This window comes from Tiliqua scincoides, chromosome 4 (genome assembly GCF_035046505.1).
Source record: "Tiliqua scincoides isolate rTilSci1 chromosome 4, rTilSci1.hap2, whole genome shotgun sequence".
Taxonomy (NCBI): Eukaryota; Metazoa; Chordata; class Lepidosauria; order Squamata; family Scincidae; genus Tiliqua; species Tiliqua scincoides.
The window spans coordinates 7,167,226-7,182,523 of record NC_089824.1 but is presented as its reverse complement, the minus strand read 5'-3'; the positions used below and the strand labels follow the sequence as shown (position 1 = coordinate 7,182,523).

At 47.4% G+C, this 15,298-nt stretch overlaps 1 protein-coding gene across 1 annotated transcript; it reads right to left on the bottom strand.

The window, feature by feature from the left end:
- Positions 1 to 12,994: 12,994 nt before the first annotated feature.
- Positions 12,995 to 14,458, bottom strand: CATSPER2 (cation channel sperm associated 2). The gene has a single exon (XM_066623196.1). The coding sequence runs from the start codon at positions 14,456 to 14,458 to the stop codon at positions 12,995 to 12,997; it is 1,464 nt and encodes a 487-aa protein (XP_066479293.1).
- Between the last annotated feature and the right edge of the window lie 840 nt (positions 14,459 to 15,298).

Sequence of the window (15,298 nt, the reverse complement as noted above, 5' to 3'; positions counted from 1 at the left end):
GTGTATGTGCAAACTCCTGATTTTAGAAATGGGCTACGTCAGAATGCCAGATGCAAGGGAGGGCACCAGGATGAGGTCTCTTATTATCTGGTGTGCTCCCTGGGGCATTTGGTGGGCCGCTGTGAGATACAGGAAGCTGGACTAGATGGGCCTATGGCCTGATCCAGTGGGGCTGTTCTTATGTTCTTATCCCTGACCTGTCCAGATAGGGCTGGGGAAGATCTGTGGCTGAAAGCTCTGGGGAATTTTGCCAGTAGACAGTATACATGGACCAGGAGTCTGACTCAATATAAGGCAGCTTCATATATTCTCACTGGGCTTTGGAAGACACAGAGAAGAATTCATGAATGGTGTTCTCACCTGGAAGTTACTGTGAGGACAAAATGGCAGGAGTTATTTTCTGGATTACCAGGAATCCACCATGCCCCACCGGGCAAGGAAAACTGAGCAATTGAATTGTTTCAGCCAGGTGCCTTAGCCTTCTTGCCTTACCTGGAAACACTGGTTGAGAAAAAAAGAAATGAAGACTTCTTTGTAACTGTATAAGACTATGAGTCCAATTCTGAGCTTGCACCATCTGCACTGAGTGTGGCAAACGTGCCATAAAGCACATTTGTGATCCCCAGCGCCGGTCCAACAGCTGTGCTAGCTCAGCTAGGCTAGCTGAGTCAGTGGTCGCATGGATGGCGGAGAGATGAGTGGAGGCGAGGAGGAAGTGTTTTGGAGTGGGGGAGGCAGAGGGAGGGTGGAGGTGTGCCAGGGGAGGGAGGGAGGCGGGATCGGAGGGAGATGCACCACTGGATCCTGAGCCTCCATGTCGAGTTTGACCCCAAACAAAGAGGCTCTTGATTCTGCAGTGACCGAAGGGTTGCTGTAGAATTTAGCCCCATTGCAGGGCTACTTCCCTTACCCTTACCCCCGAGGAGTTGCCGGTGGCTGCCTGGTTGCGCTCAGGATACCGTGGTAGCCATTTTTGGCGCTGCAGCAGTCCCAAGCTCTGGACAGCTCAGGACTGGGCTGTATATCTCATTTAGAGCCCAATCCTATCTCCCCCCCCCCCCGTGCAAACACACCAAAAAAGGGGGGAGGCATATTAGGAGGCTTCAGGGACTAAAGAGGATTTAAATCTGAGTAAACTAGTTGTTTGATTTTTCTCTGTAAACCGCTTTGTGAACTTTTAGTTGAAAAGCGGTATATAAATACTGTTAATAATAATAATAATAAAGTCTCCTGACCCACAGTAGGTCTCTGGAATTTCTCGTGTAGTTGATTTTCTCCCTGGCAACCTTTTAGTTGTTTGGTCTTGTTTGCTCTGAAACATTTCAATTAGTCTTTGGATACTTGGTAAGAGAATTTTCACCAACATTGAAAACACCAAATGAAAATCCAGTTCTTCCTGGAGAGATTTATCGGCTGGCTTCCTTCCCTGATCCTTGGGATTTCCAGGCAATTTACCTTTGAGATCACGGATTGTGTGCCCTTGGCCATCCTCTTTTTCACATGACAGGCCTTTGCTCAATTTTGTAACCTTTTCCTCTCACTGTGTAGAGTGCATCCAGATTCTCACAGAATACTCCAGGGATCTCTTGGGTTTCTGTCTGTAGGAACAGATGGTTGATAACACAGGGAACCACAGCCAGGAGTCACAAGCAATGAAGGGAACCCTCTTCTCTGATTGGTGCTCAGCTTTCCATCTCTGCTCACAAGTTTTCAAGCAGGATGAAAATGACAAACCTTAACACTTGCATAGGTGTCAATAAGAAGTATTATTCCAACACACTGGGAACGTTGGACATAATTTAAGGAAACTGATCACAGTCAAGCCTCCTCAGATATTATGAAACTGTGGTGATCTCTGCAGTTTGACAACATCCACAAGCACATCAGCAAGCCATATCCCCACCACCAATGCATCCATTGCTCTACGCACCACACTTACATTGTGTGTTTGAAGCAACAAATGTACTCAGGAAGAGACCCTTCTTATGGGCAGGGAAACTGGGTGGGGTTCTCCAGCATGCTTCCAGATGTTCTGAAACGATGGCAACTCTCCCCAGTTTCATAATGTCTGCAGAGGGCCAGAGAGTAGACTATGTCTGAAGTGGGCTCCAATCACAATTTTTAGCTTCTTAGAGGCTTGGGGAGCCCTACAGAGGCATTTGCAGGACTCCCTGCACTCCCTGGAAGTCGGCGCTCGCTTTGGAAATTACAAACCCCCCCTTCTGTCCCTGGCAGTGGAGCAATCCTGGGGATCATGTCGCTGCCATCCCCTGCCCCACCCCACCTCACTCCGCCCTTTGTGGGGCCAGGGACAAGTGCTTCCCTGGCAGGTGGATCACAACCCACCAGTTTGGAAGCCACTGCTATAGTAGATCATTTTGCTAATCCATTTCTTGTATTGGGAAGTTGCCTCTTGCATACATAACAGATGAAAAAAAAAAATCCTAAAGGGGCCTCCCCTACTACAAGGAAGAATCATCTCCCCCCACTTTCCAAGGCAGTTCCTTGTTGGCATCCTTCAGTCTCAGAAGACTATGGTATCGTGCTCTGAATGGTGGTTCTGGAACAGTGTCCTCTCCAGTGCGCAAAGCCTGGGTAAAGTAGGTATGGAGGATAGACTGTTTCCCATGCAGCAAATTCCCCCTCTCCACATCGCTGAAATGCTCCAATGGAAAGGCAGAGGCGTCTAGCCTAGACGCCTTTCTTTAAAAGGGGATTGGACAAGTTTCTGGAGGAAAAATCCATTATGGGGTACAAGCCATGATATGTATGCGCAACCTCCTGATTTTAGAAATGGGTTAAGTCAGAATGCCAGATGCAAGGGAGGGCACCAGGATGAGGTCTCTTGTTATCTGGTGTGCTCCCTGGGGCATTTGGTGGGCCACTGTGAGATACAGGAAGCTGGACTAGATGGGCCTAGGGCCTGATCCAGTGGGGCTGTTCTTATGTTCTTAATACGGTTGGTTCCAGTTGCGTCGCAGGAGTTGCCAGAACATGACTGTGTCCAGCCATGAACTGCCTCAGGGACTCTGGCTCCGGATTTTGCCTCGAGGTTGACTCCTGAAGCCTCTTCCATAACTGGATGTAGCCACAAGGCAGTGGAGATTTGGGATCAGAGTTTTCCTTCTCTCAGATGAGCTGCCTTCCCAGGCTGACGAGTGCCATCTACCCGGTGGCTGTTTAGTCGCCTCTTACGACAAGTACAGCCAAACTGAGGGCCTATTCAAAGCACTCGCTTTGGAAATTACAAACCCCCCTTCTGTCCCTGGCAGTGGAGCAATCCTGGGGATCATGTCGCTGCCATCCCCTGCCCCACCTCGCTCCACCCTTTGTGGGGCCAGGGACAAGTGCTTCCCTGGCAGGTGGGTCACGAGCCACCAGTTTGGAAGCCACTGCTATAGTAGATCATTTTGCTAATCCATTTCTCGTATTGGGAAGTTACCTGTGGCATACATAACAGATGGGAAAAAAATCCTAAAGGGGCCTCCTTTACTACAAGGAAGAATCATCTCCCCTCACTTTCCAAGGCAGTTCAGCATACCACAGATACGGACTGGGCAGGGTTCCAAAGAAAGGTGCATGCAGGTAATAATTCCAAAACACCCAAAAAGCTGAGCCAAGGATGAGCTACAACATCCGCCATACAGATCCAATGTTTGAGAGAGGGGAAACTCAAAGAAGCGGAAGTGACCTGGACTTTTCTCTCCCTGTTCTTGCTGTAACATCAGTAGTGAACTCCAGGGGGCATCTGGAGGCCACCGATTAGCTACAGAGTTCATTTCTCTGTGAATTTTCTCTTGCTATATGAATTCTACATCAGAAGCAAAGAATCAAAAGCATGAGCAGCTCACACTATTTGCAAGGCCGGTGTGGAAAGAAGTCCTTTGACTGAAATTCATGTAGTCTCTTTGTTAAAAGACTCCAGTATCCACATTTCCACAACTCCTAGCCTGTTGTTCCATTGACTGGCTGCTCATTCAGAATGGGGCAGAAGTAAATTCAGTGGGGCCCAAATGCTCCTAGATCAATATTTTTTCATTCTCTAAGGCAGTGGCGTAGCTAAAGGGGTGCAAAGTCTTGCAGGGATCTTCACCACAGCATGTAAGGAGTCCCTCCCTCTCCCCTTCAGAGCCATTCCAGACGGGGGGGGGGGAGCAAATCAGAGACATTTGCCTTCACAGTAAATGATAAATAAAAGAACTTAGCTATCTGTGGTTGGAAAAGGAGAGAGAAATGCTTTAAGCACAAGGGTTTTGAGGTCTTCAGGGAAGCTTCTCACAGCCCAATCCTGTACTTCCCAGTGTCCAGGACTGCCAAAATGGCTACCACTGTATCTCACTGGGCTGGGAAGCAATGCTGGGCTGGGCTGGGAAGCAATACCCTTTTTAGAACGCAAATCTCCAGAAGATTTAGAACGCAAATCACCAGAAGTGATGTCGTGACCGAAAGTGACATCATCAAGCAGGTAAATTTTGAACAATCCTGGGCTGCAATCCGACCCAGACTTACCCAGGAGTACCTCCCATTGTTAAAACATCATACATAGTAGCTTGTTAAAAATACAGGTCTGTAACTATATATGTAGGCAACCTTCAGTCTCGAAAGACTATGGTATCGCGCTCTGAATGGTGGTTCTGAAACAGCATCTAGAGTGGCTGAAAAGGCCGATTCGGGAGTGACAATCCCTTCCACACTGGGAGCAAGTGCAGTCTGTCCCTGGTCTGTCTCCCTGGCTGTGGGCCTTCCTTCTTTGCCTCTTTGCCTCAGACTGTTGGCCAAGTGTCTCTTCAAACTGGGAAAGGCCATGCTGCACAGCCTGCCTCCAAGCGGGCCGCTCAGAGGCCAGAGTTTCCCACCTGTTGAGGTCCACTCCTAAGGCCTTCAGATCCCTCTTGCAGGTCCTTGTATCGCAGCAGGTCTGTAACATGCAGTCACATGCCATGGTAGCATCAAGTCTAATAGATTAAAAATAAAATATTTAAATGAATGGGGACCCACCTGAAATGGACTCGCGACCCACCTAGTGGGTCCCAACCCACAGTTTGAGAAACACTGATGTAGTGGAACTGCCTGCAACAAAATGCCCGATTTGAATATAAATCACAAAACCATCTCATCAATAGATGACAATCAGATTACGGTAATTGAGTTTGTTTTCCTCTTCTTACCGAACGACAGGGAAGGAGATTCTACGGGATCATGCTTTGCAATCCAGTAATACACTCCCTACTCTAAATAAGATGTAATTCAGTACATTGAATTTTTATGCACATATCTTTGCCTGCATAACAAAGCAGGAGTTACTGAATGATCAGGGCTGTACTTAAACAGTTGCTCCTGTCAGTTATACTAACATAGAGGGCAGGCAGATGGGGCCTAGATAGGATCTTCTGAGTACTAAGTATTTTCAACCCTGTGTTCTTTATTGCATTAATTCCCTGGCTCTTTGACATTGATTTATTACCAATCTTTCTCCCTCTGGTCCCTAAGCAAATTCTTTTGTATTGGAAGCATGCTTTTTTCATTAGCAACAATACAGTAATGCTCTAGAAAAATTTATACGGTTACAGCCCAATCCCACAGGCACCCTGCACCACCAGAACTCATGGTTCCCAGCACAAGGCGCTTTACAGCAATGCAAAAGCCAGGCTGCTGTCACGCACTGCTGGGCTGATGCTCTGACTTGGCCACTCAAGTTAAGCCGGTGGCGGCAGCGATGGCAAGGAAGGGGAGTCAATGAACCAGAGGGTGTGTTGGGGTAGGAGTGGATCTGGCGGCAGTTGTGTGCACCAGATCCTATGCCCTGAAACCCCTCCCCAGAATGCCCCCCTCACCATTACACCTTCTTTGTAGCTGACTATAAGGTAGACCACAGCTGCGATACAAGGACATCTGCAAGAGGGATATGAAGGCCTTAGGAGTGGACCTCAACAGGTGGGAAACCCTGGCCTCTGAGCGGCCCGCTTGGAGGCAGGCTGTGCAGCATGGCCTTTCCCAGTTTGAAGAGACACTTGGCCAACAGTCTGAGGCTAAGAGGCTAAGAAGGAAGGCCCATAGCCAGGGAGACAGGCCAGGGACAGACTGCACTTGCTCCCAGTGTGGAAGGGATTGTCACTCCCGAATCGGCCTTTTCAGCCACACTAGATGCTGTTCCAGAACCACCTTTCAGAGCGCGATACCAGAGTCTTTCGAGACTGAAGGTTGCCAACGCCCATAAGTTCAAAGAGACCCATAGGCCATCAGGATGGGTCTATAGAGAGCTAAGGAAAAGATATTTGCCCTTAATTTGAGCAGGCCTCCTGATTCCGCCCTCCCACCATTGGCTGCAGAGTTTGCTCCATCAGCACAACTGCACTGACGCCAATGGTGGGGCATAGGATTGGGCATGTATCTGTCCAGTGGCGTAGCTAGAGGGAGTGCAAAGCACTAAGTTTTGTAGGGTGCCTCACCACAGCATGCAAGTAGCCCGTCTCCTTTGGAGCCATTCCGGGCCGCTAGAACAAAATGGAGGCCACTTGCACACCATTGTGAGGCACCCTGTAAAACTTAGTGCTTTGCACCCCTTCTAGCTACTCTACTGAATCTGTCCATTTAACAACAGTACGTAAGGCTCAAGACAGACATCCATGAAAACAGTCCAGATTCAAGTCATGCCCCAAAAACACAGAATCACATTGTTATATGTCTTGGCAATGGAAAGCCAGGCATCAGGCCTGAAGCCAGTCTACTTTTTTTATTGTAAACACATTAAAAAGAATTAAGTAAATTTAAATTATCTTTTCACAACATTTAGAATTTAGGAGCACCCCTCCCTACACAAACATCTGTAAAGATTCGCTCCCTGATTACGGCATGCCTGACTTCAGAAGTCAGATGCACCCATAGAAAAAAAACCTTTTAGAATGAGAATCTGTCAGGACCCACTGGAAGTAATATCATGACCGGAAGTGACATCATCAAGCAGTAAAAATTTTTAACAATCCTAGGCTGTAATCCTACCCACACTTACTCAGGAGTAAGTCCCATTGACTATCATTGTTAAAAGCATCTTCATAGTAGCCTGTTATGTTATCCATGACTTTGTTGTAGTTGTCCATGTAGTTGTCCATGACTTTGTGTACCGTGGCTCAACGATCTCCGACACTCTTTCTCTCGATACCGAGCTAAACAAACGCATCGGTAAAGCAGCTACCACGTTTTCCAGACTCACAAAGAGAGTCTGGTCCAACAAGAAGCTGACGGAACATACCAAGATCCAGGTCTACAGAGCTTGTGTCCTGAGTACACTTCTGTACTGCAGCGAGTCATGGACTCTCCGCTCACAACAGGAGAGGAAACTGAATGCTTTCCACATGCGCTGCCTCCGGCGCATTCTCGGCATCACCTGGCAGGACAAAGTTCCAAACAACACAGTCCTGGAACGTGCTGGAATCCCTAGCATGTATGCACTGCTGAAACAGAGATGCCTGCGTTGGCTCGGTCATTTCGTGAGAATGGATGATGGCCGGATCCCAAAGGATCTCCTCTATGGAGAACTCGTGCAAGGAAAGTGCCCTACAGGTAGACCACAGCTGCGATACAAAGACATCTGCAAGAGGGATCTGAAGGCCTTAGGAATGGACCTCAACAAGTGGGAAACCCTGGCCTCTGAGCGACCCGCTTGGAGGCAGGCTGTGCAGCATGGCCTTTCCCAGTTTGAAGAGACACTTTGCCAGCAGTCTGAGGCAAAGAGGCAAAGAAGGAAGGCCCATAGCCAGGGAGACAGACCAGGGACAGACTGCACTTGCTCCCGGTGTGGAAGGGATTGTCACTCCCAGATTGGCCTTTTCAGCCACACTAGACGCTGTTCCAGAACCACCTTTCAGAGCGCGATACCAGAGTCTTTCGAGACTGAAGGTTGCCAATACACTACATAGTACAGATCTGTGACATTTCTCCAAATGCATTCACATACATTGGTAGCACCAAGTCTAATATATTAAAAATGAAATATTGAAATGAATGGGGACCCACTGAAATTGGCTCACAACCCACCTAGTGGGTCCCAAACCACAGTTTGAGAAACACTGACAGCACTTCGGCTGTGTCAAAAATGCACTAGGTAGCAATGCAACAGGTTTCAAATGATTAGACTAGTGTTTCTCAAACTGTGGGTCGAGACCCACTAGGTGGGTTGAGAGCCAATTTCAGGTGGGTCCCCATTCATTTCAATATTTTATTTTTAATATATTAGACTTGATGCTACCATGGAATGTGACTGCATTTGGGGAGATCTGTACTTTTAACAGGCTACTATGTATATACTTTTACTCCTGGGTAAATGTAGGTAGGATTGCAGCCTAGGATTGTTAACAATTTTCCTGCTTGATGATGTCACTTCTTGTCATTACATCACTTTCAGTGGGTCCTGACAAGATTCTCATTCTAAAAAGTGGGTCTCAGTGCTAAATGTGTGAGAACCACTGAATTAGACCAAAGTGTCCCAATTCTTAGCTGTGCTGTTGCATTCTAGACCAGGTAAAGTTTCCAGCCAGTTTACAAGGGCAGCTCCACATGAAAAGCCCTGCAGTAATTGAAGAATAAAGCTGAAATAATGTTCACAGCAGCTCTTGAATACATCATAACGAATCTGCTGTGGAAAGTCATAGAAATAAATCAAATCCCATGACTTTGATACATATTACATTAATAAACCACAGCACCTACAGAGGCCTTGAACGCAATCAAAACTGTGAGCACAGGTAAACAGTTGCCTCTAGCCCTGGTACATTTTCCTCACATAAAAACTATGTTAAATACAGGGCTTACATATGAATTTTTAAAAAATGCAATTAGTAACCAAGGCAACTCACTGTGATGAAACCTTACTTTTCATAACAAATACCAAAATAAACATTAAAAAAACAGTGTTTAAAAAAGCATGGCTGCATATAGTATGCAAATTTAGATCATGCTATAAGAGATGGAGGGACAATGAATATCAACCTGTCAACACATTATCTATTTTTTAATAACAAAGCTTTCAGTCCTTGCGCACGTACAGGAATGGCCCAGTATCCACGAATTCGGTATCCACAGTTTCAGTTATCCACGGATACCATGGACACCCCTTAAAAAAAGATAGGGGAACAGTTTTTACCCAGATTTTTTAATCTTTCCCCCATCTTTTTAAATGTTTCCCAGTATCCACAGTTTCAGGTATCCACAGGGGAGCCCGGAAGGGAAACGGTTATTTATTTATTTACTTACTTACTTTTCACATTTTTATACCACCCTTCCTCCAAAGAGCTCAGGGCGGTGTACACAGTTGCTCCCCTGTCTTCACAACAACCCTGTGAGGTAGGTGAAGCTGAGAGAAAGTGACTGGCCGAAGGTCACCCAGGAAGCTTCATGGCTGAGGGGGGATTTGAACCTGGATCTTCCATGTCTAAGTCCACCTCCCAAACCAATACACCACCCTGGCTCTGGGGCATACCTGTAATTCAGGATCAGTATCGTAGCTAGAGGGGGTGCAAAGCACTAGGTTTTGCAGGGAGCCTCATCGCGAGCCTCACCTCTGTTTTGCTCCGCCCCCGTCCTCCAAAGGGGAGGGACCACTTGCACACTGCGTGGAGGCTCCCTACAAAACTTAATGCTTTGCAGGCCCTCTAGTTACGCTGCTGCTGCAGTGTATATTTCTGCAGCTATATAAAACACACAGTAAGTACTGTGTGCTATGGACAAATGCTTCTGCAGTAATTGCCATCTGCCAAACAAATGAGGTCTGTCTTCATCATGTCCACCTCTTGTGCTACAGTTGTTGATTTTGCAGGTGATACCATTTGACCTTTTAAGTCCACAAATGTAGCTCATAAGGCTGGTAATTGAAGCACACAGAGCTCTTATTTTTCCCACAGGGAGAGGAAGGGAACCTGGAGTATTCACGCTGATCCTCTTTGTTTTTAAATCAATCACACTTCTTTCACATAGATTGTTATGAGACGTTGCTTTTGCTCGGGTAATGATTTGTTGTTCAATTGCATTTCATGCTGCTATTATCTGCAAAGTGCTTTGAGATGCTTCGCACGAAGGCGGCCCTGCTAGCCGTTTATGGGATGGAATGAATACGCAGGTATCAACAGGCTGCGATTAATGGACCTGCACTAAATAATCAGAGCGCTTGTTCCTTCCTTGATGCCTGCCTGCCTGCCTGCCATGTGAGGCAACACGGGGATTGAAAACAAGCAAACAAATGTCATACCAGAGATTGAGATGAGCATGGCTGATGCCTGAGTCCGGTGGCTCAAAGCCTCAAAAGAATTGATCATTGATGCCACTTGTCATTATCCTTATTCCACAAAGCTGTCGGCGGTGAAGTAATAGACCCGGAGCAAACTGGTGGCCTCCACTGGCCAGAGCCAAGTCTGTTATCAGGTACCCAAACAACAGAGCTAAATCCAGGTGTGACAAGAGGGAAGGTGATGGAATGCTGGTTGCTCCCACACTCCCAGCATTGCCTAAGCCAGGGGTGCTCAATGGGTGGATCGCGATCTACCAGTAGATCACGATGCAAAATGAGTAGATCGCGGAGTGCCGACCCCCCCTTCAGGTGCCTCTGGGAGGAAACGCCGGGAGTAAGGCCCATTGTACTCAATGGGGCTTACTCCCAGGTAAGTGTGGCTAGGATTGCAGCCTCACAGCCTAATCCTAGGCATGTCTACTCAGGAGTAAGTCCTGTTATACTCAGTGGGGCTCAAGGTACACCAACATACATTGTACACATAAATGTTATATGTTATGATGGCGTGAACATTGTAAAAAAAAAACTCTGGTAGATCTCCGGGCCTTGCTGGGTTTCAAAGTAGCTCTCGAGCCAAAAAAGTGTGAGCACCCCTGGCCTAAGCATTAGGGCTGCCAGATCAGTCAGGAGGAGAAAGGCAGTCCCCTTTGATTGGTCCCATGGCAGTGCCTCCTTCGCCCCTCTCCCTTCTCACCCTGTCCATCTATCCCCATCTCTGAACTTATTGCCTTCATTCCTGCAGCAGCTAAATTGCTTGCTGCCACTGTGAGACCATCAAGGCAGGCAGGAAACTCCTGCCCATATAATTTAGATGCTGGATGGAGATACAAACAGCCCCATGCAAGTGTCCTGGTAAGGGTTGAAGAGCAACCTTTTGACGCCCTGGCCTGCATCTACTCAACAATCACACACTTTCATGGTTCAAAGCCCTCTTATTATTTACTTACTTGTTTCAAAAAATGACAGACTAGCTTATAAAACAGCATTAAAAGCATAAACATCAGTAAATTATGAAGAGATTATCACATTTGGCCTTGCAGGCTCACCGGAAGAGCTGCTTTTTGCAGGCTCACCGGAAGAGCTGCTTTTGAGTAAAAAATAAAATTAAAATAATTCTTGTGATATGTCAAAAACTCCCTGTGTACTGAAAAGTAGCATGTCAAGAAGAGGAGGAGGTTATTCTCTTCCTCCTGATTAGCTAGCTTTCCAGTGGCAGAGCCGAGAATCACAGACATTCAAGTTTGTGTCATCATTGTCCCCCCATCCCAGTTGCATAGTAAAATATTACAGCCCCGGGAAGTGTGCATCATATGATTTTGCTGAATCATTTCAGAAAATATTGTTACCCTGCACATGCCTGATCTTGTCTAATCTCAGAAACTAAGCAGGGTCAGGCCTGGTTAGTACTTGGATGGGAGACCGCTTGGGAATACCAGGTGCTGTAGGCTTATACCATAGTCTTTCGAGACTGAAGGTTGCCAACCAACCATTAGGCCCAGCTTAAACAAAGGGCCTTCTAAGTTTGCATTGCTGATAGTTTTTGAGAGGCTGAAGGTTGGTGCCCAAGGATGCAAAAAAAGACCAGGAATGATTGCACAAGAGAGACCTTTGCAAGAGGTGCAGACACAGGGCAGCGAGTGGGAGAACAGCTGCTGTGGCAAGCATACCGCCACCCATCACTGTGGTGCTGGGTGGAACTCATTCAGGAGGAAGGACTGGAAGTCTTGACCAAGAGACACACATGGAGGAGAGGCAGGCAAATGGGTGCCCCCAGCAATAGCAACCTACCAGCAATGCATTGCATGGTGGCAGACTGGCTGCCCTCCATGCAGGTGGGACTTCTGGAGGACTGGATTCCTTAAGGAACATCACAGAGTACAGCAGTGGATTAGATTCCCCTTTGGAAGAGGCCACATGACCACAAGTGTACGTAGAAGGTGGCACAAGGCCAGCCCCTTACACCAAGGTAGGATTAATCACCCTTAACTACATTACTTTACCAGAATCCTTTCTCCCTTTTCTTCTTTCAAGAACATAAAAGGAAAATTTATGGGCCTCTCCCCCCATCCACCCCCAGGATGTGTGAGCATAAATCTTATTTCTTCCCCATTTTCTCTTGCTCAGGAGCAGCGTTGCTGCCCCTTTCCATGTTTTACATTGTTCTATGTACATTGAACATTGTACATCTACATTGTTTTATTGCTAACTCCCCTCCCCCAAGTATAACTCAATCAAAAAAGCAATCAAACAGCCCTGCAGCCAAGAAGCTTCTACATACACACACAGAGAGAGAAAATGCCATTCATACTCTCCACCGGAGTGAGAGGAGAGAATGCTGCATGAAATGGTAAATATCTGAACTTGCAACTGCAGGGTAGAGTTTTTATGTCAGTTCAGGATTTATGATGTGGAAGCCCACCAGTATCAGACCATTTCAATGGTTGCTGCGGCACCTGACTTAGAGCAAACCAGGCAAGCCCTGTGATCTGTCTTGTACAATGCGGTTTTGGGGGGATGATTGAATTCACACACACACACACACACACACAACCTGGTTCAATACCTATATTTTGCCTTTTTTCAAGGCTCTGCTAAATTGGGCCGGGATGGGGGTGGGAGACAATGGTGGGTAAGATCAGGATAGAGGAAAAGAGTTGATTTCCTTAGGGTCCATTTTGCTGGCTTCTTTCCTGGGGCAAGTCTGGTTCTCCACCCCTACTTATCCTCCAGGTTCGAAAGGGCCAACGCAGCATATTGCTGCAGTTGTTTCCGTTCCTCCAGGTTATACTGCAGCTTCTCCAGCAGCTCAAAGTAGCGGAAAAGGAAGTCGCGGGGCCACACAACTTGCTCATCCTCACCTGCTTCATACAGGCCAGGCAGGTTCTTTTGGATGTAAGTCTCCCAGTCCAAGCCCCAGTTTGGTAAGCCAGGGTATTCTGTGGATCGAAAATCTGATCTAGTGTCTGAGCTAAGGTTGTCAGTGCCGTGTCTTGAAGCCGTATCTTGCTGCCCCTGAGACAGAGTATACCTCCTTTCCAAAAGTTCCATTTTGAACTTGTCTGCTTGATGCTGAGTCTCAATCTGCTTCACTTCTTCACTCAGGTCATTCCGGATATTCTGGAAGTTCGTGACCATGATAGCCACAAAGAGGTTTCTGAAGATAAACGCCCCAATAAAAAGCCATAGGAAGATGAACAGGCCACTGGTGACCATGTTGATCTCTGGGATCTTCCACATGTCCTGCAGGAGAGCGTACCAGTGGTCCATGGTGAAGAGGATGAAGATTGTCACCAAAGCATTGGGCATGTCTGTGAAATAAGAATTGTACTCAAGATCCTCCTGGTCCGAACGACTGTAGTTCTCGAAGAAGAAAATGCCTGAGACAGCAAAGACATAGAAGAAGAAGAGCAAGAGCACCAAGATGAAAACCATGGCCTTCAGTGCTTTGAAGATGGCCAGGATGAGGATGCGGACTTGGGCTACCCTGGAGAAGAGCTTTAAACAGCGCAGCACACGGCAAATCTGGAGGAGTCGTAAGACGGGCAGATTGTCGACACTACTGGCGGCATTTATGATCTCAGGGAAAAAGGATAACACGGTGACCGTGAAGTCAAAGATATTCCAGCCATTGAGCCAGTATCTCTGAAAGCTAACAGCCCAATTCAAGCCAATCTCCATCAAAAAGATGAGGATGATGCCCCAGATAATGACCTCTAAAGTGAATTTCACTCTCAACCAGTAATTCTTCCTATAGTCCGCGATCTCCGTTGAGACCATGAGGACCACCATATTCAAAACAATGAGGAAGAGGATGAAGCTTTTGAAGAGACTGCTGTTCAAGATCCAGGCTGCCCACATGTTCAGTGGGGGGAACTGACTGCAGCGCACCTGAATACGGTTTCGCCAGCGTTGCTCTTGGCTGATCCTGATGTTACGGACAGGTGCAATGTTGAAGCGGACCAACTGGTGGTGGTCCGCAAGCATCAGCTTCCTCTGCTTCTTTTCCGACAGGAAATCCTGGATGTTGTGTCGTGGGACAGCATGGATGAGCCCCTGCAGGTGGTCAATCAGGTAAAAAGTGTAGATCAACTTGGAGCGAATGGCATCTGCTCGGGGAAGCACCCGGAAGGGTACGTTGTCTCTGGGTGGGGGGGCACCTTTGGAGGTTGGAAGAGCCATGGATCCTGCCTGCAGCTTGCCTGCAATTCTCAAAGTGGAATGGAAGGCTCTTCACAGAAGCGTCACAGATTCCAGTGATGACCTCACAGATTGGAATACGTGTAAGCTGTGGTTGCAAAATTCCACTGGGCTTCCTTGCCATCTTTCAAACTCCACCCTGTACTCCCACGCAGAGGCATCCCTGAGGCAGGTGACACCCAGAACAGCAGTACTGACCTGAAGAAGGTCCGCATCCTGGAAGTTTGGGGGTGGACTCATGATGTAATCACATTGCCTCCGACCTTCCAGATTCTCGCGTTGATTTAGATATGATTTAGATTGCCTCCCTTTGGCAATCTTCAGGCCGCTATGGGACCAGCTGCACATGCTCTCACTGCAAGCAGTAAAACCACAATCGATTGTGAGAGTGTGTGATAGCTGGGCCCAAGGCAGCCCAAAAATTGCCAAAGAGCGGTGTGATGGCATGCATTACTGGGGGCAGCCAGCCCCAATCACCCCCTTTGTGACACTACTGTTTCCATACCTTTAACAGCTCCAAAACTGCCTTCCTGACAATGGAGTTCTTCATACTGGAGCAAAAAGCCATAAAAGAGGGCAGGAGCAGCTTACCCAGAGAAGGGGTTCTACAGTCTAGGGGTGGCAACAGAGGAGGCCCTCTCCTAGGTCCCAACCAAATTCAGCTAAGGGTTGGATGCACAAGAGTTTCCGTACAAGTTATAGACAAGTTTGTATGGGAAATGGCAAGCCACTTAAAACCCTTTAGGACTTCAGAGCCCAAGCCACTGAGAACTTTAACAATGAAAGCAGTTGGAACTTGAGCCTGGAGACAGACGGGAAGCC